Source organism: Rattus norvegicus, chromosome 12 (genome assembly GCF_021556685.1).
Source record: "Rattus norvegicus strain SHRSP/BbbUtx chromosome 12, alternate assembly SHRSP_T2T, whole genome shotgun sequence".
NCBI classification, from domain to species: Eukaryota; Metazoa; Chordata; class Mammalia; order Rodentia; family Muridae; genus Rattus; species Rattus norvegicus.
Genome location: NC_141545.1, coordinates 17,670,594 through 17,697,954, shown reverse-complemented (window position 1 = coordinate 17,697,954; position 27,361 = coordinate 17,670,594). Strand labels below are relative to the sequence as shown.

The following is a 27,361-nucleotide window of genomic DNA, read 5'->3' as shown; positions in this document are numbered from 1 at the left end:
TGTAGGAGAGTGGGGTTGCTACGCTGCATCCTGGCGCCCTCTAATGGTGAATATGAGAATAACAACAGGGAAAGAGGCGTGCCTGTTGCTTGCTATTCCAGCACTCAGGAGGCTGCTGCCGAGTTGATAACACCCTTAACGGCCTGGACCTTCTCACAGCCATCACAAAACAAGAAAATGCCGTACAAAATTGCCTACAGGTCAACCTAATGGAGGCATTTTTTCAACTGAGGTTTACTCTTCCCTGGTAACTTGGAGTTAGATAATTCTAGCCGCCGTTCTCAACCTCCCTAATGCTGCGACCCCCTTAATACATTTCTTCATGTGGTGACCACGAACTATAAAATGATTTCATCACTACTTTATAACTGTAATTTTGCTACTTTTATGAATCATAATGTAAATATCTGATATACAGTGGGTCGCGACCCACCGGTTGAGAATCGCAAGTCTAGCTGGTGTCACGTTAACAAAAATAAGCAAGCAGCACGGACAACACATTGGAGTCAGTTGTGTTCTTCCACCCTGAGAGTTCTAGGAATTAAACTCAGATCCTCAGGAGCAATGGGAAGTGCTCTTTATCTGCTTCACCATTTTGCTGGTTTCAGAGCCACCTGGTGTGGGTACGGGAAACTGAAATCAGGGTTCTCTGGAGAAGCAGCCAGTCTTGAATTCCTGTTTTCCCTGCCTCCGCCTCTTGAAGTGCTGGAATATTAATAACAGGCTAGCGCCACCCCGCCGCTCTCCCACTGTTATTCTCAATTTCACCATTAGAGGGCGCCAGATGCAACCCAGCCAACCCTAGTCTCCCACGCACGCGCACTTTACTTGCCAGGAAAGCCGCCCGAGGGGTGGGGCGGGGTGGGAGGCGGAGTTTGCTGCCTGCGCAGGCGCGGACCGGCTTTGTGACGTCAGGCCGCACGGCCGGGCCGGGAATCCAGGTGGTAGCTCGCGGAGGCGCCTCGGGAGAGTGACGCGCAGACTCAGCTCCCCCGCGGCCCGCCCTCCTGCCGGCCTCGCCGCGGTCTCCTTCGCTCCCTGAGATCGCTGAGCGCTGAGCAGCGGCCCGGGGGAGGAGGCCCTGGGCGACAGGGCGCGGAGAGGGAGGGCGGGCGGGCGGGCAGTGGGAGCGCCGCGGATCTCTATATGGCGACGGCTCTGTCGGGTCTGGCTGTCCGGCTGTCGCGCTCGGCCGCCGCCCGCTCCTATGGGGTCTTCTGCAAGGGGCTGACCCGTACGCTGCTCATCTTCTTTGACTTGGCTTGGCGGCTGCGCATCAACTTTCCCTACCTCTACATCGTAGCTTCCATGATGCTCAACGTGCGCCTGCAGGTAGGTGAGCCGCGCCCTCGGCATCCCTGCCCACCTGGCTCGGCGGGGTGCAGGTGCTTGGGGCTTATGTTGTCAGCCCGAGGCTGAGTGTGTACCAAACATCGCGTATTCTCCCCCTGTATCCGCACTCTGCAAAGAGGATGCTTCAGAGGGTAGGTCCCACATCTGGGGGTGTGATCCAAGGAAAGATGACAGGAAGGTCCCTTAGGACGCTTTGTCCTTAAAAATGACAAATTGTTGGCGATCCTGTAGCTGTGAGTTCCTTTGTGAATTCTGGTTCCCCAAACTTTGTGACGGTTTATTATTTTATCCTTGTACCTTAGGTTGAAAGTTAACGGTGTCTTGACCAATGTTGCCGATTTATTCTGGCCAGGGGTTAGAAATGGCGATGGGGATGAAGATGAAAGAAAGAGGGAAAACAGATTCAGAGGCCTGAAACAATTTAGACATGAACTAACAGCATGCTCGCATCAGCATTCTGGAGGCTGCATTTGCTGGAAATGACTGACATTTCTCCATCTCTTGAATTACAAAATGCTTTTTTTCTGGCAGAGAGGTCTTAGCGATTTGAGTGTTCGGTCTCAAAACATAAGAAAGGCTGGATAGTGAACTTCCTTGGATTCTGTTTACACACCTTGGAGCGGCACAGGCTGTGTTGGAAGGACTGACTCAGCTCCACCCCTGGGAAGCATATAATCTGACAGTATTGGTTTGTTTTCTCCCTGTGGTTCTGGAAATGAACCTGGTGGGTTTGCATTTGCTATAAACAAGGAATTGCCCCAGCCCCGGACTTACTGTGCATATATCATTCCCTGGCGTGCAGAGGATCCATTTCTGTGTAGTGTACCTAGTTTTTCTGCAGTTGGGTTAAGTTGGACTTGGTGTGTGTAAATAGTCCCTGACACAGGTGGTTAACAGACCACGTGAAATCTGAAGCCAAGCATGTTGATCAAAATTGGTTAAAATGAGTTAAGAAAACCAATTTTAAGGTCCAAATCAGAATGTCTTTACTTGGGGGGGGGGCACCCTAGTGCACACCTAGTGCTGCTGGCATCAACCCAGGACTTCCTACATGCTAGGCAAGCACCATAACAAAAGAGCTCTACCTCCAAATCAAGGTATCTGGCGTGAACAGGACTGGTGGCATCTTAAGTGATACCAGGCCATCGGGGCAGAAACGGCAAACCTTTACAGCAGCAGCAGGTGCCACAAATGAGTAAAGACTGCCAGGTGTGGGAACTGAGATAAACCAGAAAGCTTGTGTTCTTGCCAATTTCCAACCTGTAGAAACATCGCTCTGGTGTTTCTGCCAGATCTGGTAACCTCCCCTGAGAGAAATCAGACATCCTGATTTTTTTTTTTTTTTTTTTTTTTTTTTTTGGTTCTTTTTTTCAGAGCTGGGGACCGAACCCAGGGCCTTGCGCTTCCTAGGCAAGCGCTCTACCACTGAGCTAAATCCCCAACCCCTAGACATCCTGATTTTTAAACGTCGAGTTAGCCCAGAGTTTTCAAAAAGAAAAAAAAAATCTTTGGGGATAAAATGAGAATGTCTGCAGTCTATGTTTGACCCATTAGATCCCACTCTGGAATCTGGTGTCTAGAGTTACATATGATTTGTACTTGGTTAGAAAATGACACGAAAGACTACAGGAGCTTACAAATGTTATGTTTCGGATTGCTGGGTTTTGTAACACTATGAACAAGCAAACAAAAAGCAGGCCAGGGATGGAACTCAGGTGTGGAATGTTTGCCTAGTTAGTCTTGGGTTTAGTCTCCAGTATTGCAAAACTAGGTGTGGTGATCCATGTCTCTAATCCTAGCAGCATTTGGAGGGTGGAGGGAGAGAGTCGGGCTCAGGGTCACCTTTGGGTGTCTCGAGATCAAAACCTCCAAAATGTCCTTAAATATTCATTTCTCTCAGTATCCTTCTTGAGTCCAAGCTGCTCCAGTTGCTTGCCTGGATGGAGTTTTGTGTATTCTCTGTATCTGTTTTTCACTGGTCAATTAGAGGGGTGTGTGTGTGTGTGTGTGTGTGTGTGTGTGTAATGTGTATATATATTAGGTGTATGCATGTATCTGCATATAATTATCTGCAGGAGGAGGAGGAGGCCAAAAGGGTTCACTGAATCATCTGGAACTGGAGTTGCAGACAGATGTGAACTGCTTGAGTCCAGATCTCTGCGAGAGCAGCAAGAACCTTAGCAGTTCAGCCGTCTCTCTGGGTCCCTAGAGAAGTCTTCTGAACATATATGTCCTGTCCTGGCATCCTTAAACATGACCACAGCAAGTCCACGCCTGCCCTCATGTGTGGATATGACTTCCACCCACCCCTCACCCAGTTTGCACCAAGATGGCTGAGTAGGCTTTGGCAGGGACCCTTCCTACTTACTTGGTTTGCAGCCATTCCCGTCCTGCTTCTGGGGTATGGTGGCTGTCCTCCTTGGCAGGGACAGTCTCACAGTCGAGGTCTTGCGCTGGCTTTCTTCCCTGCAGGAGTGCTGGAGACTCATTGTTCTATTCCCGGTGTTTTCCTAGCTGCTCATCTGTTTGTAGGACGGTGAGATCAGCTCTGGAAAGGTGATTCAAGTCCATATTTCATAACGGGGGTGTGCACTGTGCTGAAGGAAGGCAGATACATTCGGGAGGAGGGAAACGGATCTATAATAAAAGTGGTGTGAGCAGTGAGTTAGTGCAGGCCCATCAGTAGCAAGGACAGCTAGGTGGGCTCCAGATCAAATTATGATTTCGGGTGTAGCCAGTCTTAGAGAATTTGGGGAACCAGACATGGACTCTCTTTTTTTTTTTTTTTTTTTTGGTTCTTTTTTTCGGAGCTGGGGACCGAACCCAGGGCCTTGCGCTTCCTAGGTAAGCGCTCTACCACTGAGCTAAATCCCCAGCCCCGACATGGACTCTCTTAATTCAGGGTCAAGTGGGCCCAGGTAGAGGGTAAGGTCATCTCACCAAGTGCTTTGGGAATGTTTTTTTTTCTTACGAGACAAGGTCTCACTGTACGACCCTGGCTAGCTTGGAACTCCGTAAAATTCCTTCTGTGGACTAGGCTAGCCTGAACTTCAAAGAGACCTGCGTGCCTTTTCCCCATGGTCCATGGTGGATTTCCACATGTGCCACTGTACCACTGCCTAGCCAGACAAGGGTTTTCTAAGATCCCTGTTAGGTTTTAGGCTTGATCTTGGACCTGGTCACATGCAGCCTGGTCAATCTCGGGGAGGGAGAGAGGGGCTGTGGGTTACAGTGCTGTACTTGAAATCTTAATATCTGATGCTTTAAGTTCCCCTGAAGGATTTAGGACTTTTGTTCATTTGTGAAAAATCTCTAACTGAACTTGAGGGTCTAATTATTGTGATTTCGGGTAAAGGGAAGTGTACTAAGAAAATAGTCTGACTAGAGGGACACTCTGGTAGCGCGTGCGTGCACACACCCAGCATATATATTGTTCCCTTCCTGTATTACAGGGGAACCGGAATGAATTTAAAGGATTGGGCCCTACAGGACTTTATTACCCATGTGTTTAAATCTCTCGTTCATAGGGCACTGCTTACCCTCTGGCAGTGCTAGGCGTGGAATCTAAGGCACTTTTTGTTCTTGCAGAGGACCTGTGTTCCTTTCCCAACACCCACAAGATGGCTCACGACCATCTGTAACTTCCGTCCCAGTGCGCTAGGCACCAGGCACGCTGTGGTACACGGGCTGGCAATATACTCGTGCTAATACACCAAACCAAGTCTTTAACATTTTATTTTTAATTTTTTGTGTATGAATGTATTGTCTGCGTATATGTGCACCACACTTGTCCCTGGTGCCTGCAGAAGCCAGAAGAGGGTGTCAGATCCCTTGGAGCTAGAGTTACAGTTGTGAAGGGTGCTGGGAATCGAACCTTGGTCCTCTAGAAGAGCAACCAGTGTTCCTATCTGCCGAGTCAGCTCTCCAACCACCAATAATCTTTAAAAATAGACAAAACTGTTGGTGGCCAGCAAGACGGTTAAAGGTGCTTGCCACTAACCTTGGCAACCTGAGTGGGAGCCCCGAGACCCACAGGATCAAAAGAAAAGAGCCTCTCTTTGAGGATTGTCCTGTGACTGCTGGAGTGACCACACACACATATACTCCATAAACAGATAAACACATGTAGCAAGAGTGTTTCTAAAAATATTCTTTGCAGATGAATCATGGCGCGCGTGTCTGTGTGTGTGTGTGTGTGTGTGTGTGTGTGTGTGTCCGTCCGTCCATCTGTCCAGCTACTTAAGAACTGAGTCAGGATGATGATCACTTTTTGGGGCATGTGTGTGTGAGGGGGAGAGGGAGGGGAACGGGGGAAGGGGGGGATGTATATGTTGGCCAGACATAAGTCAACCTTGGGTGTCTGTCCTCAGGTGCAAGCCTCTTGACTTTTATTTTATTTTATTTATTTATTTTGAGACAGGGAGTCTCTTATCAGTAATTCTCCTGTGTCCAACTCCTCAGTGCTGGGATTATAAGTACATGACACTGTGCGCATGTGCGCGCACGCACGCACAGCTTTTTTCCTGTGTATTCTGGAGGATGGAACTTAGGTTCTTGTGCTTACAACTGAGCTGCCTCCCCCTCGCAAGTCTGTGGTCAGTGTGGACAACATAGTGACAAGACCCCTGTCCCAAGATAGAAAAGGGTTTGGAGAGGGGGGCTGGCTGCTGTGGAGAGGGCCGGAGCTTAGGTAATCTACCAAGCTCTTCTGGCCCCCGAGAGCACTCTACTGAACACACCCTCCCCCGACACCCAATTAAAAATAACATAAAATTAAAAAAAAAATAAAGCCAAGCAATCTTTAATGCCAACACTCACGAGGCAAAAGCCGGTGATCTCTGTGAGTTCTAGACCAGGCAAGGTTACACAGTTTCTCCGTCTCAAGAAAAGGAAGAAAATGCTGCTTTTTTTTTTCTTTAATCACTTTACATCCTAAGTACAGCCCTTCTCTCCTCTCCTCCCAGTCCCACTCATATAAATTCCTCACCCATTGCCCTCTCCTCTCCTCCTAGAGAAGGGGAGCCCCCTGGGGTACCACCCTACCCTGAGGCATCTAGTTCCAGCAGATCTAGGCACAGCCTCTCCCGCTGAGGCCTGCTTTTAAGCAAGCCTCCGTCTTCTGAGTTTATTCACACTCCATTTTTTCATACAGCACGGGGATTTCATACCGATATAGAAATCAATCGAGCATCTGTATCAATCATTGCAGACGGGAAAAGTTACCTAGGAGGGCTATAGTAGAGTACACCCATAATCCCAGCACATGGAAGGTAGAAGCTGGAGGATCTGGAGTTCAAAGCCAGCCTGGACTATATGAATGAGTCCTTGCCCCTCCCCAACCAACAAAAAAGAAAAGCCAAGTGTTGGTGGCACGCACCTTTGGCTGGTGGATCTCTGAGTTTGAGGCCAGCTTGGTCTACAGAGTGAGTTTCAGGATAGCCAGGGCTACACAGAGAAACCACGTCTTGAAAACAAACCAAACCAACAAACATAACCAATATCATGGATACCTCTGGACGAGTTGCACCTACAACCCTTTACTTACATGGCCCGAGAGAAGCGTGGTCAACCGTCTTAGTCCAAGGTCACCCAAAGAGAAGGTCTGTAAAGAACAGAGAAAAGGTGCGGCAAAGACCAAGAGACCTTGTTTCACCTGCAGCTGCTTTCTCCCTTTTGCCCTGGGCTCAACAAGGTGTTAAACCTGCCTTTGCCTTCTATGCTCTTAACTGTTCTGTCTCTGTCTGTCTGTCTCTGTCTCTCTCTGCCTGTCTCTCTTGTCTCTCTGTGTGTGTGTCTCTCTCTGTCTCTCTGTCTTTCTCTATCTCTCTGTGTGTGTGTCTCTTTCTCTGTCTCTCTCTCATGTTTTGAGACAAGATTTCTCCCCTAACTGTCCAGGAACTGGCTCTGTAGACCAGGCAGATCGAGGAGATCTGCCTCCCTCTTCCCCGGAGTAAAAGCATGGGCTTCCACCCACTTAGCTCCATTCCTCTACTTTAGGGCTGGGGACTGAACTGATAGCCTCTCGCCCACTGAGCTATATCTCTGGCTTCTCGTGCCAATCTCCAATTTCTATTATATCTTTCTGTGTGTGAGCCCATGTGAGCCCATGCGCACATGGGATGTCATAATGCGGGTGCGGTGGTCAGAGCACTACCTGCAGGTGTTTCTTGTCTCCAGCTGTGTGGGTCCTGGGACTAAAACTCTAGTGACCCGGCATGGTAGCAAGGACATCTCCCCACTGAGCTGTCCACAGGCCTAGCTGCTCTTTCTCTTCCCTGAGCCTGTTTAACTCTGTAGCTCCATGGGTTTGTGCCTCCTCACCACTTGCACATCTTTTTTCCCCTCGTACTTAATACGTTTTTGTTTACCAGGCATTGCTATAGGCCTGGAATCCCAGCATGTGGAGACGCTAAGGGAGGACAGATTATAAGGAAGCTTGTCTTACTCAGGGTTTCTATCCCCGCCCAAACATCATGATCAAGAAGCAAGATGGGGAGGAAAGGGTTTATTCAGCTCAATTCCACACTGCTGTTCATCACCCAAGGAAGTCAGGACTGGAACTCAAGCAGGTCAGGAAGCAAGAGCAGGAGACCATGGAGGGATGCTACTTACTGGCTTGCTTTTGTTTGCCCTGCCTTGCTCAGCTTGCTTTCTTATAGAACCCAAGACTACCAGCCTAGGGCTGGCACCATCCACAATGGGCCCTCCCACCCTTGATCACTAATTGAGAAAATGCCTTACAGCTAGATCTCATGAAGGCATTTCCTCAAGGGAGGCTCCTTTTGAAAGAACCCCAAATTGGGGAGACTCTCGCTCCAGTCTCAGGATGGCGCGCCCTAGGAAACACGAGTAGCCGATCTCGATGTAACAACAAGAGGCAGCTTTATTAACGAGATCTTGGGCCGACATGTATTTCACGCAGGAGATAGAGGAGCCGACCTCGAGCCTCTATAGGCAGGGGTTTATATAGGGAAAGTCAGGGGACTTCGCGCAGTTACACATAATTGGCTGATTCAAATGGTGCACAGTTACTTTTGGCGCAGAATTACACTTTCTCTGTGATAACTCCAGCTTGTGTCAAGTTGACACACAAAACCAGCCAGTATAATTGACCTCTTGTCAACTTGATACACAAACATATCACTATGAAGCCTCAACCTTTACTTTCTTATTCATCCCCAAGATCTAAATAACTTTAAAGAGTCCCACCGTCTTTTCATATTAAAAGTTCAATCCATTAAAATACCAATATCTTTTAAAATTCAAAGTCTTTTTACAATTCAAAGTCTCTTAACTGTGGGTTCCACTAAAATACTTTCTTCCTAGCTAAATCAAACTCTAACCATCCAATGTCTGGGATCCACTCACAATCTTCTGGGCTCCTCCAAGGGCTTGGTTCACTTCTCCAGCCCTGCCCTTTATAGCGCACACCTTGTCTTCTGGGCTCCAGATGCCTGTTCTCCACTGCTGCTGCTGTTCTTGGTGGTCATCTCATGGTACTGGCATCTCCAAAACCCTGCTGTCTTCCTCTGCAGCTAGGCTTCACCAATAGCCTCTCACAGGCTCTCTTCATGGTGCCGGGCCTCAACTCCTTTGCATGACCCCTTCAGTCCTGGGCCATCAATTGCAACTGAGGCTGCACCTTCACCAATGGCCTTCCATAGCGTCTCACAGTGCCCAGCCTCAGCTGCTCTCCATGACCCCTTCATGCCTTCAAAACCAGTACCACCTGGGTGACTCTTACACATTACCAAGTCCAGCTGCAGCATGAGGTACAACCTTGACTATCTCTGGAACACAGCCTCTTTGTACTCTCAGAAAACACTTCCCAGAAGATTTCACCTCAATGATGCTGGTCTCTTCTTTATCACCACTAATTTCTAGCTCCAGCTGACCAGCATCAATAGTTCCAGTAATGCAAAGGTTCCGTTTTAGTAGCTCTGGTATCTTGTTCATCACAGCTGATTCTTCAGCCCCAGCTAACCAAAACCACAGAATCTTCACAATCAAAACAGCAACAGTCTAATCTTCCCTCTGAAATTTCACAAGCCAGGCCTCCATCGTCTGCACTGTTCTCAACATTATCTTCCAAGCTCCTACAGAACATCCCATAGAGCTCTTAATACCAAATGGCTCTTCTAGCTCAAAGTTCCACAGTCCACAGTCCTCCCCAAAACATGGTCAGGTTGTCACAGGAATACCCCACTAGGCTGGTACCAATTTGTCCAAGTCAGGGTTTCTATTCCTGCACAAATATCATGACCAAGAAGCAAGTTGGGGGGGTTGGGGATTTAGCTCAGTGGTAGAGCGCTTGCCTAGGAAGCGCAAGGCCCTGGGTTCGGTCCCCAGCTCCAAAAAAAGAACCAAAAAAAAAAAAAAAAGCAAGTTGGGGAGGAAAGGGTTTATTCAGCTCACACTTCCACATTGCTGTTCATCACCACAGGAAGTGAGGACTGCAATGGCCATGGAAGGTGTTACTGGCTTGCTTTTGCCTACGTTGGCTTGCTCAGTTTGCTCTCTTATAGAACCCAAGACTACCAGCCTAGGGATGGCACCACCCACAAGGTGCCCTCCCACCCTTGATCACTAATTGAGAAAATACCTTACAGCTGAATCTCATGGAGGCATTTCCTCAAGGGAGGCTCCTTTCTCTGTGAGAACTCCAGTGTATGTCAGGCTGACACACAGAACCAGCCGGTACAAAGCTTATTCTGTACGCTAGTTGCAATGGTATAACCTTATGACTCTGGCACTGAGCTGGAGGCAGGAGGATGGGGAGCTTAGAGTCATCTTCAGCTAGAGTGAGTTTGAAGCCAGTCTGGGTCATATAAAACCATATCTCAAAAGATAAATGTAGTATCCTGGTTAAGCATAGAATTCAGGGACATTAGTACCTTTCCATATTGGGCAGCATTCATTCTCAAGCTTTTCCATCACATGGAGATCTTTCTTGTCTTCTGGGGGAGGGGGAGTTGGCTGGCGTTGTGAATAAGACAGAGAGCACCTCGTTGGTAAGGGGAGGCGTGAGCAAAACCTTGGCAGAGGGAGGTCTGTCTGTTACCACATTGATGTCTGTGCTGGAGGAGTGCAGAATGTGGACAGGGCGAGCTGTCACCAGGACCCACGCCTGGGCAAACCTGGGACAGCTGGAGGCTGGGGACGTGAGCCAGGAAGAAAGTGTAGGTCTGTGCAGAGCGCATTGGAACAGCCCCTTTTGTTGTTCTTGGCATTTCAGTTATGTGTGTAAATTAGAGGATAGTTTGTCTGAATCAGTTCTCTCTACAACGTTGGTCTTGGGGATCAAATTTGGGTTATCAGGCTTGGCAGAAAGTGCCTTGCCTCACTTGCCCAGCCACCCTGCTTGACCCAGCACCAGCATCCTTTACCTTCCGGTGTGTGTGTGTGTGTGCGAGCGCAAGTGCATCTGGAGGCCAGAAGAGGTGTCGCCTCCTCTGGAACTGCAGTTCCAGGTGTTAGTGACCTACCCAGTGTGGGTGATGGGAATGGAACTTGGGTCCTTTCCAGGAGCAGCAAACGCTCTTAGCCTCCGAGCCACCTCCCTAGCTTCTTTCCTGCATTCTGGACTTGCTCAGTGCTTTGCGACAGTCTCACCAGGGTGGCCTAGAACCCATGTAGCTAAGGCTACTGGAACTCAGTCCTTCCACCTTGTCTTTGTGAATGCGGGAATTACAGGCGTGTACACCGTGGCAGGCTCCCTCGACTCGTTTCTGAAAGAGGTCTAGAAATGACTGTGTGTGGTTCAGGCAGATGTCACACTTTATGACTCTGGGGCCGTGGAATAGGTGAGAACCAACGCATGCTTACTTTTCTTCTGGGGCTGCCCTGTGTGTACTGGAGAGAGAAGAGCCAGTTTCTTCACCTGATAGTTTTGTAAGATGCAAGAAATTCGAGTAAACACGAACTCATTCTACCTGCCAAAGGATGAAGTAGGAGAAGCCAAAGATGTAGGTCAGTGGTCAAATGTTAGCTTAGCATGGATGAGGTCCTAGGTCCATCTCTAACATGTTGAGGGGGAGGGAGACCATCCACAGAGAGGAGGAAAGCATTCATTGGTAAATTAATTTGGTAAAGGATTAGTACCCTGAATAGAGAAAGATTTCTTACAACTAAAAATAAATAAAATGAAAAACCAAGCAGCCTAGCCCAGTCGCTGGCAAAGCACTGGGGTAGAGATGTTATCTGAGAAGGTGAGCAGATGGCCGTGTGTCCATGAGAAGACCCTGGGCTGTAAGAGAAAGCGTATGATCACTCAGGAGCAGGGGGGGGCCACGTCACACCTGTTGGAATGGCTCTTTAGGGGCGTGGGGGTGGGAGGAGAGGTTGCAGAAGCAGATGTTGCTGTGGGTGTCCTCAGTCCTTTTGTGCTGCTGGGTGGGAGTCAAGTAAGTCTACCCGAGAGGTTTGGAAACGGTTTAAAGTCCGGTACTCCAGTTTTAATAACCGGTGACCCAAAGACGGCAGCATCAAGTGGACAGGCAAGTGGATGAATATGGGCACCGGGAATGTGACCCAGCTGGAAGAGACCTTGTCTAGCATGCCCTGAGCCCTAGGTCTTATCCCTAGGACATCTTACAACCAAGGCAAGGTGTCCTAGGCTGTAGTCCTACTGTGGGTGGAAGCAGGAGGATTAGGAGTTCAAAGTCATCTTCAGCTCTATAGCCACCTGAGGTCAGCCTGACTATTTGAGACCCTGTCTCTAAGATGGATGGGTGGGTGGGTAGATGGGTGAATGGACGGACGGACGGACGGACGGACAGGCAGACAGATGATAAATGGGAAAGGAAGGCAGGTAAGCAGGAAGGAAGAAAGGTAGGAAAGATAAGTAGGTTAAAAAGACAGTTCTAGGAAGCCCTGTAGACCTTTCCCCGCCTCTATAGTGTGAGCATGCTACTAGGACAGCTTCTCCACTGCTGAATCCCACTTTGAATCTATTAATAGCTGCTATTTCTCCAGATAATCTCCAGTTGGCTGCTGGGCCTTTGGGTTGTCACTGTCTCACTGAGTAATATTGCTATGGGCATTCGTGTGTGTGTGCACGTGCGTGTGTGTGTGCGTGTGTGTGCATGCGTGTGCGTGCGTGCGTGTGTGTGTGTGCGTGCGTGTATGTGTGTGTGTGTGTGTGTGTGTGTGTGTGTGTGTGTGGTGCAGCGCGTGCACACAAGTGCACAGTGCGATGTCATCTCACTGAACTGGAAGCTGCAGCCTTGGCTAGGCCATCTGGCCAGCAGCTGCCAGGGTCTCCATCCTGGAGAAGCTGGGGTTGCAGGTGCTGGCGTGGTCACACCTATTTTTTTTTTTTCTTTTTCTTTTTTTCCGGAGCTGGGGACCGAACCCAGGGCCTTGCCTTTGCTAGGCAAGCGCTCTACCACTGAGCTAAATCCCCAACCCTCACACCTATTTTCTTTTGGAGTGTGTTTAAGTGTGGGGGATTTGAACTCAGGTTCCCGTGCTAGCACAGGAAGTGCTGTTACCCGCCCAGCCATCTTCCCAGCCTGACGTTGTCTATTGAGACCGAGTTTCCCATCTCCCACCCCGACTATATCCAGGCTATCCTAGGACATCAAGTATCTCCACAGAACTTGAACCCAAAATGGTCTGAGACACCAGCCACTCATACCTAGTGACCTTCGGGGTACATAAGACGACCCTCTCAAAATAAATATGGAGGCGTACATGCACAGGGCTTTGAAAAACTGTGAGAGTAAACAGCTTTGAGTGTCTCGTATTTTGGCTTTGCTGTTGGTCATGCTTATGTTTGTTTCCTTCTGAGGAAGGGTGTTTGAGACCATTCATTGTGTAGTCCAGGCTGGCCTGTTTGAGACCATTCATTGTATAGTCTAGGCTGGCCTGTTTGAGACAGGAGCTCATTGTGTAGTCCAGGCAGGACTTGAGCTAGAATTTTTTTCCCCCTCATCCTCCCAAGTGTTTGTTTTTAAAGATTTATCTCTATTCTTTGTGTAGGTGTGAGTGCCCACACATATGTCTATGCCCCACATTGCATGTTTGGTGCCCTCAAAGGCCATAAGAGAGTGTAAGGGTCCCTAGAACTGGAGTGGCAGGTGCGTGTAATCAGCCGTGTAGTGCTGGGTTCCAACACTCGTGCTCTTAACTGGCAAGTCCTCTTTCCACACCTCTGACTTTCTTTTGAGTCAAAGTTTAATAATCTTTTTTTTTAATGTTTGGTGTTTGCTATCACTAGAAAGTCCTTCCCAACCCCAAGGGCATGAGGGATTCGCATATATTCTGGTTCCTACTTCGTATACTTTTGAGATAGTCTTACCGTGTAGTCCGAGCTGGTCTCCAACTGGAGAGCCTTGCCTTAGCCTCCTGATACTGGGGTCAGAGCCATGAAGCCCCTCACTTGCCTCCTTTCAACTTGAGGTGTGGTGTATGTGTGTTGGTGCTGTTGTTGAAATCCATCAAAGGCTTAACCAGGTGTGGTGTTCTCTTCCTGAGTCCTGAGAGTACTCACGCATGCCCACACCAGGTTCACTCTGATTTTTAGAGGCAGTGCACGTGGAGGCCAAGGACAGCCTCCAGGCTCTCTCCTTAGGTGCTGCCCTCTTGGTTCTTAAGACAGTCTCTCTCACTAGGCTGTCCTGCATAGTAGGCTAGGCTGGCTGGCCAGCAAGACTCATAGATTTGCCTGTCTCCACCTTCCTGGCACCGGGAATAAAAGCCACCACCTCCCGTGGATTATGGAACTGGAATTGAGGTCTTTCTAGCCCTTGTTTCATTTTAATTTGAAATTTTTATTTGTGGGGGTGTGTGCCCACACAGGCCAGAAGAAGGTATTGGATCCCTCCCTCAGTGCTGGGAATTGAACTTGCTGCCCACTGAGATGCACTTGTCTGTTGAGGCTCCTTTTCTGCCCTTCCCTTTACCAAACATGCCAGCAGCCTTTTGTTTATCCCCAAGACACTCGCCAACACTGATCTAAAAGCTGCCGCCGCTGCTGGAGAGCAGGCTCAGTGCTCTCCCTCACAGAACCCACAGCACGACACAAGGCAATGTGAACCTTCTTGAGGATACCAGGTTGCCCAGCTCCCCCAGGATGGGTGGGGCTTCTCTCTATGAAATGTGCTTCTGGGCAGATATGTAGCCAGGAGACAAGGTGTGGCTGTGGGGCATGGCTGGCTTTGCGAGGTCAGGTGTGATGCAGAGACACCTGCCTGGTCAGAAGAGACCCGGTGACGTGTCCTCTGCGGTCATGAGTCCGCTTCATTCAGAAGGGTGGCCTTGGCACCTTTCCTCGTCCTCCCTAGTAATTTACCTCCAGCCTGAACCCTAGTCAGAGCCCACTTAGCCGAGCTGCACTCCTTCGGGCAGGTTGTATAGAATGTGCTCAAGCCCTCATCATCATCGTCACCGTCACCATCGTCACCGAGGCACACTGCCCTACTCACTGTGACTCCTCCCTGTCCCCTTAGGAGCAGCCTCGCTAATTTGCTCTGGAAAGTATTGGGAGCAGGCTATTTTTAGGTTACAAAGCAGTGGTAGTCTGGACTGTCAGGTGCCCGAGGCCATTAATAGCCTGGGTTAGGGAAGGTGAGGAGACAGGCGTCCAGCAGGGCAGCGGCTGCCTAACTGGGTCAGGCCTATTGTCAGCTAGCAGGTCGGCGCCTCCCTCCCATGGGAAAGAGGGAAAAGGTTGGTGTAGAAGATGCCTTGGACATAGCAGGGAGCCCTTTTCCCACTCCTCTGTTACATTTCGAGCTCTTAGCATCTTCAGCAGGGGTGAAGGCGTTGAGGCACTGACTCCCCTACTGCACTTTACTTCCCTTACCTTGGAAATCAACTCCTCTCTTACTCAGCATTCTGCTGGACAGGGTGGTGTTGCCATAGTTAACAGCGTTGATTGTTTTGTAGACTTGACGTGGGGTTGGGGGCTTTATAAGACCTGGGTCCAAGGGGACTGATATTTGTATCTTTATATATACTTTATTCATATCTGATTGAGTCAGGGTCTCATGTAGCCAAGGCTGGCTCTGACTCACTATGTAGCTAAGGCTGGCCTTGAACCTATGATCCCCCTTTCTCCATCTCTGCTGTAAGCCCATGCTTTCTGGAACTCAGGCGACCTATGGCAGTGGTCAGTGCTTCTGGCTGTGGCTCCTGTACAGCTCCATGGCCCCACCCCACAAGAACCTAGTACTGTTGATACTTGGTGTGTGTGAATGTTTTAGTAACCCTCTGTCACAGCATTTTCATTTGATTATCTTTTCCAGGTTCATATTGAGATCCACTGAAGGCCATCCTTGACCGATAGGCATCACCCCGGACTCGCTGCACCAGAGGGCGCAAAGCATGAGGGCTGGGAGAGGGACCCTGGGTGTTTGCCTGGCCAGTGTGAAGCAGTCACAAGGAGGTGACCTGGACAAACTAGCATGTGGCCTTAAGAGAAGAAGTGAGAAGAGGAACCCTAGCCCCTCAGATGTGCCTTCTTGGACAGACCAGCCTGTAGCAGACACCCATGGAAAGTCACGGGCCATGGCGGCAGCGTCCTCGGAAATGAAGCGTGATCAGAGCAAGGCCAGCCTCATACTTCACAGCGGCTTCAAAGCGCTTCAGTATCTGAAGGAGTCAATGGGGAGAAATTCAACTCCAGCAGCCTCCCTAAGCATGGCTGTGGTTCTGTCCTCTGCTCCTTCAGAAGAACATGGAGCTGGGGTGTCCGGTGGCATCGGGGATACACTAGGAAGTGACTGGCCAGCAAGAGAGCCCAGAACCACCGATAGCTGTGGACAGTACCTCAAAGGAGAGGCCTGGGTGTCAGGATGGCAAGGCCATCCAAAACTGAGGGAAGTGGGATTCCTAAGAGGTGAACCCCTAAGTGCTGTCCCCAAGGGGCTAGGCACCAGATCAGAACTGTCTTACTGCTCTGAGCTGTGCCAGCTGCCATACACTTACCCCTATTATGAAGCTCTCCCAGAGGACAAGACGAGATGTGTGTCCCTTGACCACTTAAGTCCCGTGTTTTCAGAGGAAACAGTAGAAGATGAGAAAACTCTCTCAAGTACGTCAGATGGTCTGCAGATAGTCATGGGGTTACTGGCTCTGCAATCTTCCAGATTAACAAGTCTCTGATGCCATAGTTCAGGTACAAGCAGAACAATAAAAATAGCAAATTAATTTTAAAGGGTGTCTTACAGTTTCTTTTGCATTAAGTCCGGCGTTCGCTGCAGCTGTTCAGTTCCTGCTCTGATTGCTGAGACCGACCAGACACACCTCGATGGTTGATGCAGAGGGACATTTTCGAGCATGGTTTCAGTCTTTCTGGAAAGACGCCCAAACTGGGAAACCCTCTCCCCTGGGGAAATGATTGATCTACCCCCGTATAAGATCAGACAGGAACGAACCATTTAGCACCGAGTTCGATATTATGGAGACCCATTCTCAAGGGCTAGCATCCTCAGCCTCCTGCCTCAGCTCACCTTGACCGTCTGACGGAAGTGCCGGTCTGTAGGCTGTGCCGTCCACTTCTTGTAAGCTGTACTTGGGTCATGAAGAGTCTTGTCACTTCGGCATTGCACAGACTCTGACCTGCAGCCAGATGTCCCTTCTCACATGCTCCTCAGCTCCTGCCTGAGTTGGAGTTTGTAATGGAGGCACCTCGGAGAAGTTGCAATATTAAATTTAGGATAATTTTAAATTACAGAAGAGTTTGAGATTTTTCTGCGGACAGAACATAGATCGCAAATGAAGTATTTTCCTTTACCCAGACCCAGGACTTGTGATTTCTTTTACATTAAGGACCCCCCCCCCCCTCCGCCCAAGTAACTCTCCCTTTGTGGTTTGTTGATAACTTTAATAAAGGTCACTGAATGAGTGGACATTTTAAAGCCTCCTCCCCAAGACAGTTAAAAATAGCCATGGGGGGGGGTGGGAACCTGACTGTATATGTCATTTATATTGTGTCCTAAATTACTATGCCATGGGCTATTTTAGTGTTTTGGGAAAACAATAAAATCTGTTCTTTAGCATAATAAATGCTTTATTTTGTGTGTGTTCTTCTGTTCTTGTCTCTTTGTCAATGTCGTCGTCTTCCTAAGGTTTAAGCATCTTTAGCACTGAGTGAAAGGTCGCTAATGACCTAAGAATCAGCTTGAAGAAAAAAGCTTGGGCTGGAGAGATGGCTCAGCCGTTAAAGGCTAGGCTCACAACCAAATATATAAGAAAAAAGCTTAACACAAAGATGAATTTGAATTCCTCCTCCTCTTCCTCCTTTTCTCCACCTCCTCTTCTTTCTCTCTCCCTCCCTCCCTCCCTCCCTCCTTCCTCCCTTTGTGAGCTCTGTCACCTTTTCTGTTTCCAGGTTCTGAAACAGTGCACTCTGACCAGTCATTGTAGCACCCACCCCACACTCGGGAGACTGAGGCACGAGTTCCAGGCTTGCCGGGGCTGCTGACTCACGAGTTCAAACACAGCCTGGCTTATGAATTGAGTGCTAGGCCAACTTGGATTACAGAGCAAGTCTGTCCCAGGAAATAAAATAAGGGGCTAGAGATATGGGAACCTGTTTTCTGTGCACGCTTGACCTGAGTTTGATTACCAGAACCTATTTAGGACAGCCCAGTGGAGCTGTGATTGTTTATAACCCCAGCACTAGGGGAGTGGGATGTGTGTGTCTGTGTGTCTGTGTCTGTGTCTGTCTGTCTCTATGGTCTGTGTGTGTCTGTGTCTGTCTCTGTGTATGTATATGTGTGTGTGTGTGTGTGTGTCTGTCTGTCTCTCTGTCTGTGTGTCCCTGGAGCCAGCCGATCTAGCCTAATTGGTAAACTCTAGGCAATGAGAAACGAGAGAGCCTGTCAGAAAAGAGGTGGGTGGCTGTGGGAGGGAGTGACGTCTAAGGCTGATGTGGCCCCCACACATCTGTGCATGAGCGTCCCCAGGTGAGCCTTTGGCTGTACAGAGTCCCTGTCAAGCAATCATCTCTAGTTACATACGGCGCCACACTCTTGTGATCCCAGCACTTGGAAGGCAGAGAAGCAGAAGCGGTTAAGACATTAGGGCTAGCCTAGGTTATAGAATGAGACTACTTCAAAACAGCAAGAAAGCTGGGCGTGGCGGTTCACACCTGTAATCCCAGCATTCAGAAGCAGAACAAAACAAAAAACAGGCATATGACAGGTTAACAAACACTCGAGACAAACACTGTAGAAATGCGGTGTTTCAGAACTGACCGGTGCACACCAGTAATTCTAGCACTTCGGAAGCAAAAGGGTTTTTGTTTATGAGTTTGAGGCCAGCCTGAGCTATGTGTTGACACTCTTGCCTGCTGGGCAGGAACTCAGTTTGTAGGATTCCATGCGACTCTCCTCCCCTCCAGTCGCTGCTCTGGAAGACTGAACAATTATTTTAAATTCAGCAACTATGCCAAGCAGAAAACATTAGGCTTGTTATTCACATCTGGAAATCATGGTTTCTTTTTTTTTTTTTTTTAAAAAAAAAAGCAATTGAAGTGAATGATGAGGCCTTGAAGTCATTAGGTGGTGGCACGGTGACAAGTAAATTAAATGTTCATGTGTGAATTGGACTGGGTAGAGTGCTCCGTGGGGAGAGGCGCTCGCCCACAAGCCTGACAACCTGAATTCACATGGTGGAAGGTCAGAACCAGCTCCTGCAAGCTGTCCTCTGACCTCCATGCATAAATAGTACGTGAATAAAGAAATACAGTGAATGTAGGGAGAATCCCTCTGTGTAATTCTGTTATGCCCAGTCGGAGCAATCAGCCTATAACTGTGAGTAGCCAAGGATTTACACTTAAGTTGTGTAATACCTGGTTTGTGCCTATATATAAAATCAAGTCACCTAAGGACAGTGTTTATAACAAGTATTTTTAAAGATTTGTTTGTTATATATGTCATTTTATAGTGTGTATAATATTACATATATGCATAATGTATATGTATGAGTACACTTCGCTGTCTTCAGACACACCAGAAGAGGGCATCAGATCCCATTACAGATGGTTGTGAGCCACCATGTGGTTGCTGGGAATTGAACTCAGGACCTCTGGAAGAGCAGTCAGTGCTCTTAACTTCTCAGCCATATCTTAGCTGCACAAGTATTTAACAATTTTTTTGGTTAACCAGTTATTTTGTGGGTGAGTGGTGTGTGTGTGTGTGTGTTACAGTGCGAGTGTGGAGGTCACTATGTGTGTGTATACGTTATCAAAACTTAAGAGGCCTTTAGATTGTGCTTCAAGCTCTACGATTCATTAAAGAGCTGTGTATTTGTACAGTAAAAATTAAGGAAGTCAGGCACATGAGAGACAGAGGCAGGTGGGTCTCTGGGTTTGAGGCCAGTCTGGTCTATATAGTTTAAAGCCAGCCAAGACCGTATAGTAACCCTGTCTCCAAATAAATAAATTTTCTTAAAAGTTTTTCATTACACTCTGTGTGTGTGTGTGTGCGTGCTCGCGTGCAAGCACTGTTACTTGCTGAGTCATATGACTAGCACAAGTTGTTTCACAGTTGTTTGGGAAAGATAAAAGTTGCTAGGACTGTGAACTTTACATTCTTGCTTTATGAAGCCCATTAAGACACCGTTCTTGGGGCTGGGGATTTAGCTCAGTGGTAGAGCGCTTACCTAGGAAGCGCAAGGCCCTGGGTTCGGTCCCCAGCTCCAATAAAAAGAACCAAAAAAAAAAAAAAAAAAAAAAAAAAAAGACACCGTTCTTTTGAGCCAGGGCTCATCCCATCCAGTCTGGACTCCAATTCCCTATGTCTGCAATAATGGTGCCTCCAAGGGCCAGGCAGGGGCATGAGACTCCATGGCTCTTGAGTTAAGAGAGTTGTAAGCCTCTAGGTAGATGCTGGGAATGAACTCGGGTCCTCCGGAAGAGCAGCCAGTGCCCCTAACCACTGAGCCAGCTTCCCAAGACCTTAAAACAAACGCGAACCAAAAACCCTCTGCTGGCTGGGAACTCACTATGTAGATGAGGCGGGCACATACGTCTCTCTCCCGAGTCCTGGGGTTGAGGGTGTGTGCCAGCACATCCAGCTAGGCATAGTTTTAAAAAACTGTTTTGAGGATCCATGGTGTAGCAAGCAGGAGCTATGGGGTTTAATCCACAGCGACTCACAAGTTGTTTTAGAGGATGGGTGTTTGTCTTAGTGGTTTTGTTCCCCAGTGTCACCCACACAAAGATGTCGATAGAAAAGTCTAACCTGAAGGGAAACTGCCGGAAGCCACAGTGGTTGAGACGCTCCTGAAAGGCAGTGTGGATCAAGGAAGGTCCGTCATTTGGAGTTAAGAAACAAACTTCCCATGTCTGCGCATGCAAGGACCAGACCTGCCAGAAGAGGGCGCCACATGTCCACCTAGGCAAATGAGCTGTCTTCCAAAAGCCTTCCATTTTTTCAGTGGTTAGCTTATGGGGGGCTCTGTCTTCATTTCTTCTTCCCTTCCTCCCTCTCGTCTCCCTGCCTCTTCTAAATGTATATCTATATCTATATATAATAGAAATATATGTAATAGAAATATATAATATATACATATATTATATATATATATGGGTTGGGGATTTAGCTCAGTGGTAGAGCGCTTGCCTAGCAAGCGCAAGGCCCTGGGTTCAGTCCCCAGCTCCGAAAAAAAAAAAAGAAAAGAAAAAAATATATATATAGAAATTGTACCTGTGTGCACGCGCGCGTGCACGCATGCACACACACACACACACACACGCATTCTTTTTTCATACAAACTCGATATGTAGCTCCGACTGACCCATATACTGAACCTACTCTATAGCCCAGGCTGACCTAGACTCACTCTTGGCTACCCTGCTTCACCCACCTTGGTGCTGGAATTACATCCTCATGTCTGGCTTTTAAAAAAATGTCTAAAGGGTATTTTGAAGCTGGGTGGTGGTGGTCCATGTCTTTAATCCCAGCACTTGAAATGTGGAGGCAGGTGGATCTCTGTGTGTTCAAGGCCAGCCTGGTCTACAGAGTTCTAGGGATCAGATGTAGGTCTTTTTTTTTTTTTTTTTTAAGATTTATTTATTATATATAAGTACACGGTAGCTGTCTTCAGACACACCAGAAGAGGGCGTCAGACCCCATTACAGATGGTTGTGAGCCACCATGTGGTTGCTGGGATTTGAACTCAGGACCTCTCGGAAGAGCAGTCAGTGCTCTTAACCGCTGAGCCATCTCTCCAGCTCCCAGATGCAGGTCTTTAGGCTTTCGAGGCAGTGTTTTTATCTGCTGAACCACTTTCACCAGCCCCATGTCCAGGTTTTAATTCCCATTTGATCAGTTTCTCCTTTTTATGTTTTTTTTTTTTATGCTTCAGGTTACAATCCATAAGACTACGTGACCCATGACGTGCATTGAATTGGCTGTGCATGCGTCCATTGCGGGAGGTTGAACCCAGGGCCCCGTGGATGTCTGGCAGTCAACCTTCTGGGACACATCCGCAGACCCAGTGGACAGACATACTTGAGAAGGAGATCATTTAGTACTGGGTTTTATATAGTTTTGCTTACTTGTGTAAACATAAGGAAGTGGATTACAGCTTGCCAAAAGTTAAAAATGCATTTTGTATAACAAATGAAACAATGAAATAGATTCTTGGTTCTGTAGATTATTCTGAGCTCAGTACCTCAGACCACCGAGTCGACTCTGCCGTCTTGACTTTCTCACCTGGATGTTTTCTGTTGTCTTGAGAAACAGTTTTATTATTTTTATCTCTGTGTGTGTGTATGTGTGTGTGTCTGTGTGTGTGAGTGTGTGTGTGTATGTGTGTGTGTCTGTGTGTGTGAGTGTGTGTGTGCATGTGTGTGTGTCTGTGTGTATGTCTCTGTGTGTGAGTGTGTGTGTCTCTGTGTGTGTGAGTGTGTGTGTGCGCGTGCCTGTGTGTGTCTCTGTATGTGTGTCTGTGGGTGTGTATCTGTGTGTTCATGCCTCTGTGTGTCTGTGTGTGTATGTGTGCATGTCTGTGTGTGTCTGTGTGTGCATGCCTACGTGTCTGTGGTATGTGCATGCTTGTGTGTGTCTCTGTGTGCACGCATGTGTACATACAAGCAGTGCAGATGCCACTGAGGCCAGAGGTGTCCCATCTCCTGCAGCTGGAGTTGGGGTCGTTGTGAGTCACTTGAGGAAAGTGTTGGGAAGCACACTACAGTTGGTCCTCTGGAAGCCACCATCACTCTTGACCACTGAGCCATTGCTGTGGCCCTTAATGAAATATTCCTAAGCCCAGAGTGTAAACTGGTCTGCCACCGAGTCTGACAAACTGGGTTTGATCCTCAGAACCCCCCCGGTGGAGGGAGAGCACTGTCTCCCCAAAGTAGTTCCCTGACTTCCATGTCCACGTGAATGCTGTGGCACAGGTGCATGTGCACCCCAAAATGACAAGCAGTTAAGTAAGTGTAAAGGGTTGTGGCCTGATGCTCTCTTTTAATGCCAGTGGCTTACCGTGATTCCTTGTGCATTTTCGTAGATGTGTCAAGAAGACATGTTTAGTGATGAACTGGGGTAAACGCGCATGTATAAATAGCTTGCAAGCTATTTAGTATCTTAGAGATGTTTCGAGCACCACTTAGGATTTGTTCAGATAAAGCAGTTTTCTGGGATAAACTCCAGGCTTTCTCTCTGTTAAATATTTTTGTTTTAGCCTGTTACAGAACAATTCCCAGAGTAGCTACTTCCTGTCTTCTGCTGGGTCTTACATGCGCTATTCAAAACTCTTCTGATATGTTCTGCAGGATCACAGAACTTGGCGGGAATTTATTCTAGAAATTGGTGTCTTTGCATTACATGGCTCTACAAAGAAGTTTATATTTTAATCCCATTTATTTAATGTGTGTGTGTGCACATGCGCATATGTATGAGCTTTCGTGCACACACATGCATGCTGGCAAGAGAACCACAGGGATAATATAGAGGTTAGAAAGCAAATTTCCGGGCTGTAGGTTGTGGTACAAACACCCGCACTCTGGAGGCAGAGGCAGGTGGATTTTTTTTTTTTTGGTTCTTTTTTTCGGAGCTGGGGACCGAACCCAGGACCTTGCGCTTCCTAGGCAAGCGCTCTACCACTGAGCTAAATCCCCAACCCCCAGGTGGATCTTTATGAGTTCGAAGCCAGCCTGGTCTACCAGACAGCCAGGGTTACACAGTGAGACCATGTATCAAGACAAAATAAAACAACAACAAAAAAGCCAGACACACTTCTTGAACTCCAGCACTTGAAAGGCAGAGATAGACAGATCTCTGTGTGTTCTAGGCTAGCGTGATCTACAGAGTAAATTTCAGGACAGCCAGAGGGCTATACAGAGAAACACTGTCTCAAAAAATAAACAAACAAAACCCAAACAACGACAAACCAGGTTTGAAGTAGCTTCTCTTCCCCCATCCGGGTCCTGGGATTTGAACTTAGATGATAAGGCTTGGCTAAAATTACCTTAACCCTCTGAGCCATCCAGCTGGCCCCCACAGTTTTTCAGATAGGCTCTTATGTAGCCCAAGCTGTCCCGGAACTGGTGAGCCTCCTGCCTCAGCCTCCTGAGTACGGATTACAGGTGTACGCCTCCACATTCTTCACTGAGGTAGTTAACAACTATTTTCTCAGGGTCTTGAATGGACACAGGCTGACCTCAAATTCACTGTGTGGCTGAGAATGACCTTACACTTCTGTTTATACTGCGAGTAACATCTCTCTGCCTTGGTTTTATATTAGTTCGTGTATTTTGAAATATAGTCTTGAATCCTTTCTTTTTTTTTTTTTTCCCTCGGAGCTGGGGACCAAACCCAGGGCTTTGCGCTTGCTAGGCAAGCGCTCTACCACAGAGCTAAATGCCCAACCCTTTCTTGTGTAGTATCAAACGTTTTCAAAACCTCTTTTTATCATATACCTTTTGAAACATTTTCCCCTTTTTTCTTTCACATTTTATTATCTTAAAATGTGTGTGTGTGTGTGTGTGTGTGTGTGTGTGTGTGTGTGTGTGTGTGTGTATGCGCACGCATGCACGTGTTGGCTCTGTACGTGAGAGTGTAGGTGCTTGTGAAGGCCAGAAGAGGGCACTGTATTTGGATCCCTGGAGCAGGAGTCACAGGTGGTTGTGAGCTACCCATCATGAATGCTGAGAATCGAACTCATGTTCTCTGTGAGAGCACTAAGTCCCTTAACTACTGAGCCATCTCTCCAGCCCCATCTTCTCCTTTAGCACCTACACTCCACCCTGTTGATGCTAGGCTAGGGCTCTACAGCTGAGTCATGCCCACAGTGCCTCACTGGGATATTCTGCGATATTCCAGGCCTGTGCTCCCAGCATCTGAAACAGTTTTTCATTCTCCTGCAGCCCAAACGCGCAACTTCCAGCAGTCGAGCCAGCTGCCCTCAACGCACTCCAGATGAAATCCACATTCAGGTTTAAAACTTGACCTTGGCACTGGTGCTGGGACCGTTCATCAAATTTGGGATGATTCATGAGAACATCCTGTACCGTCCCCCCACAAGAGCCACTGGAGACTCGAAATATGAGAGCCGATGCCCAAGACGGGGAGGCAGGACTTGAAAGTATCTGTCCCCCTGGAACCACGAGGACCGTGAGGCTTCTTAAGGTGCCCTTGGGCATCTTCCAGCTCCAGGCAGGGCTTGGCCACCCTCGTTGCCCCCAATATTACCTCTTTTCCCATAAATAGGATTTGGAGCATTCCTCATGTGACATAATGCATTTTAGAGTCAGAGACAGGAAGTGAGTGTTTTCCGACCCGCCTGTGAGATTCCCTGGAGATGGAGCTGGGCAGGGAAGGGCGTTCCTTTTCTGTCCCACTCTTCTGAAGACTATTAGGGCCGGGTTAGAAGGTGGCTATCTTTTCTCTTTTTTCCCTTCTCTACCATTTTTATTTTACTGTGTGTGAAGTGTGAGTGTGTATTTCTTTGTGTATGTTTGTGTATGTATGTGTTTGTGTGTGGGTATGTTTATGTGCATATGTGCGTGTGTCTGTATATGTGTGTACGTGTGTTTATGTGTGTGTATATTTGTGTGTGTATGTTTGCATGTGGTATGTATGATATACATGTGTATATGTGTGTGTGAGAGAGATATAAGCATGTTTATGTATGTTTGTGTGTATGTGTGTCTGTGTATATGTGTGTGCGTATATTTATGTGTGTATGTTTATGTGTGTGTATGTTTGGGTATGGTGTGTATGATGTATCTATATATGTGTATGTGTTGTGTATATGTATATGTATGTTTGTGTGTATGTTTGATGTTTGTGTGTGTGTGATGTACATGTATGTGTGTGATGTATATGTGTGCATGTATGTTTATGTATATGTATGTTTATGTGTATGTGTGTTTGTGTGTATATGGTGTGTATGTACATGTGTGTGTCCCATGCATGTGTGTCTGGAAGACAGAGCACATTATCTTCCTTAATCACTCTCCATTTCTTTCTCTCTGTTTTGTTTCTGAGACAGGGTTCTTTGTGTGGTCCTGGCTGTCCTGGAACTTGCTCTGTAGGTCAGGCTGGCCTCAAACTCAGAGATCCATCTACTTCTCCCTCCCAAGGGTGACCACCTCTGCCCAGCCACTCTCTCCTTATTTGAGGCAAGGTTTGTCACTGAGCCTGGAGCTTCCTGATTTTGACAGGCTGGCTGGCCAGTGAGTCCCAGGAATCCTCATGTCTCTGCCTCTCCAGAGCCAGGGTCACAGGTGTGCAAAGTCATGCCCAGCTTTTGTGTGAGTGCTCGGGTTAAGTCTTCATGCTTGCATAGCAAGGATTTTATGGACTCATCTTCCCAGCTCCTAGAAGAGCTTTTTAAAACACCAGTCTAAAAGCATAGTAAATTCTTTTCTTTTTTAAGATTTACTTTCAAGTGTGTGTGTATACATGTGTAATTATTCAGAGTTCTCTAAAGGAGCAGAACTCACGGAATGGTCGTATATGTGGATGTGTGTCTACTTTTTGTAACGAGGATTTTTTTTAGAGTGGCTTACAGGCTGAGATCTGAGTGCTCCCACAATGGCTGTCTCCCAGGCTGAGATCTGAGTGCTCCCACAATGGCTGTCTCCCGATGGACAGGCCAAGAATCCAACAGATGCTCAGTCCACAGGGCTGGATGTCTCAGCAGTCCTCATCTGTTGTTGGAGTCCCAGCGGATTCCTAGATCTAGAGATGCTGGGTTTTTTTTGTCTATGCCAGAATCCCAAAGAAGTCCCTTCTAACACCAGTGAAGGAGTGCCTCAGCAGCGGATTAGATGAACTTGCCAACAAGAGTGAGGGCAAGCAGGCAAAATGCAAAAGCTTCTTTCTTTCATGTCCTATTATGTGGGGATGCCACCAGAAGGTAAAGCCCAGGTATAGGATGAGTCTTCCTGTCTCAAAGGATGCAATCAATAAAAGCCCTCATAGACACGTCCAGGTGCTTGGGTTTTAGTCGCTCACAGACATAGTTGACTGAGACTTATTCACAGCATGTGTCTGTGCATGGGCAGCAATTGCAGGTGCCAGGAGAAGCGAGGGGCTTTGGATCCTCTGGAACTGGAGTTTCCCAGTGTGGGCGCAGGGAGCTGAACTTGGGTCCTCTGCAAGAGTGGTGTTCTCTAACTACTGAGCCATCTCTCCAGCCCCAGTCCGATCTCCTTGTTCCGAGAGCTTGTGTAGCTCAGACAGGCCTCAAACTCTACACAGCCAAGACTGGCATTGATCCTACTGCCTACAGCTCCCAAGTCCTGGAATCACAGGATTGTGCCTCCATACTGTCCCTGGCACCAAATCTCTCTCTTAAAGCATGTCAGGTTGGGTTGGGTTAAGATCTGTCCATGTCCAGCAGGAAGATACACACTGGTCATCACAGTACTAGAGGGGATTTATGAAGCGGGAGATGTGAGTTCAAGGTCAGCTTGGGACACATAGCAAGACCCTACCCCCATCCCCACGAAAAGGAAGAAGATGTTAACATTACTAGATTTGGATGCCTTGGGGTGTGTCTACTTTATAAACAAAGTCAGAACAAATATTAGTAATGGCGC

General features: G+C 47.9%; 2 protein-coding genes across 2 annotated transcripts; both read left to right on the top strand.

Moving 5' to 3' along the window:
• The first annotated feature begins 913 nt into the window (after positions 1–913).
• On the top strand, positions 914–17,364 carry Fam220a (family with sequence similarity 220, member A). The gene is given in 2 exon segments (NM_001017485.2): positions 914–1,332; positions 15,603–17,364. A coding segment is annotated over 1 exon segment (780 nt). The 5' UTR covers positions 914–1,332; positions 15,603–15,681; the 3' UTR covers positions 16,462–17,364.
• Positions 914–17,364, top strand: Smim10l3 (small integral membrane protein 10 like 3). The gene is given in 2 exon segments (NM_001431959.1): positions 914–1,332; positions 15,603–17,364. Coding segments are annotated over 2 exon segments (207 nt in total). The 5' UTR covers positions 914–1,146; the 3' UTR covers positions 15,624–17,364.
• Positions 17,365–27,361: the final 9,997 nt, after the last annotated feature.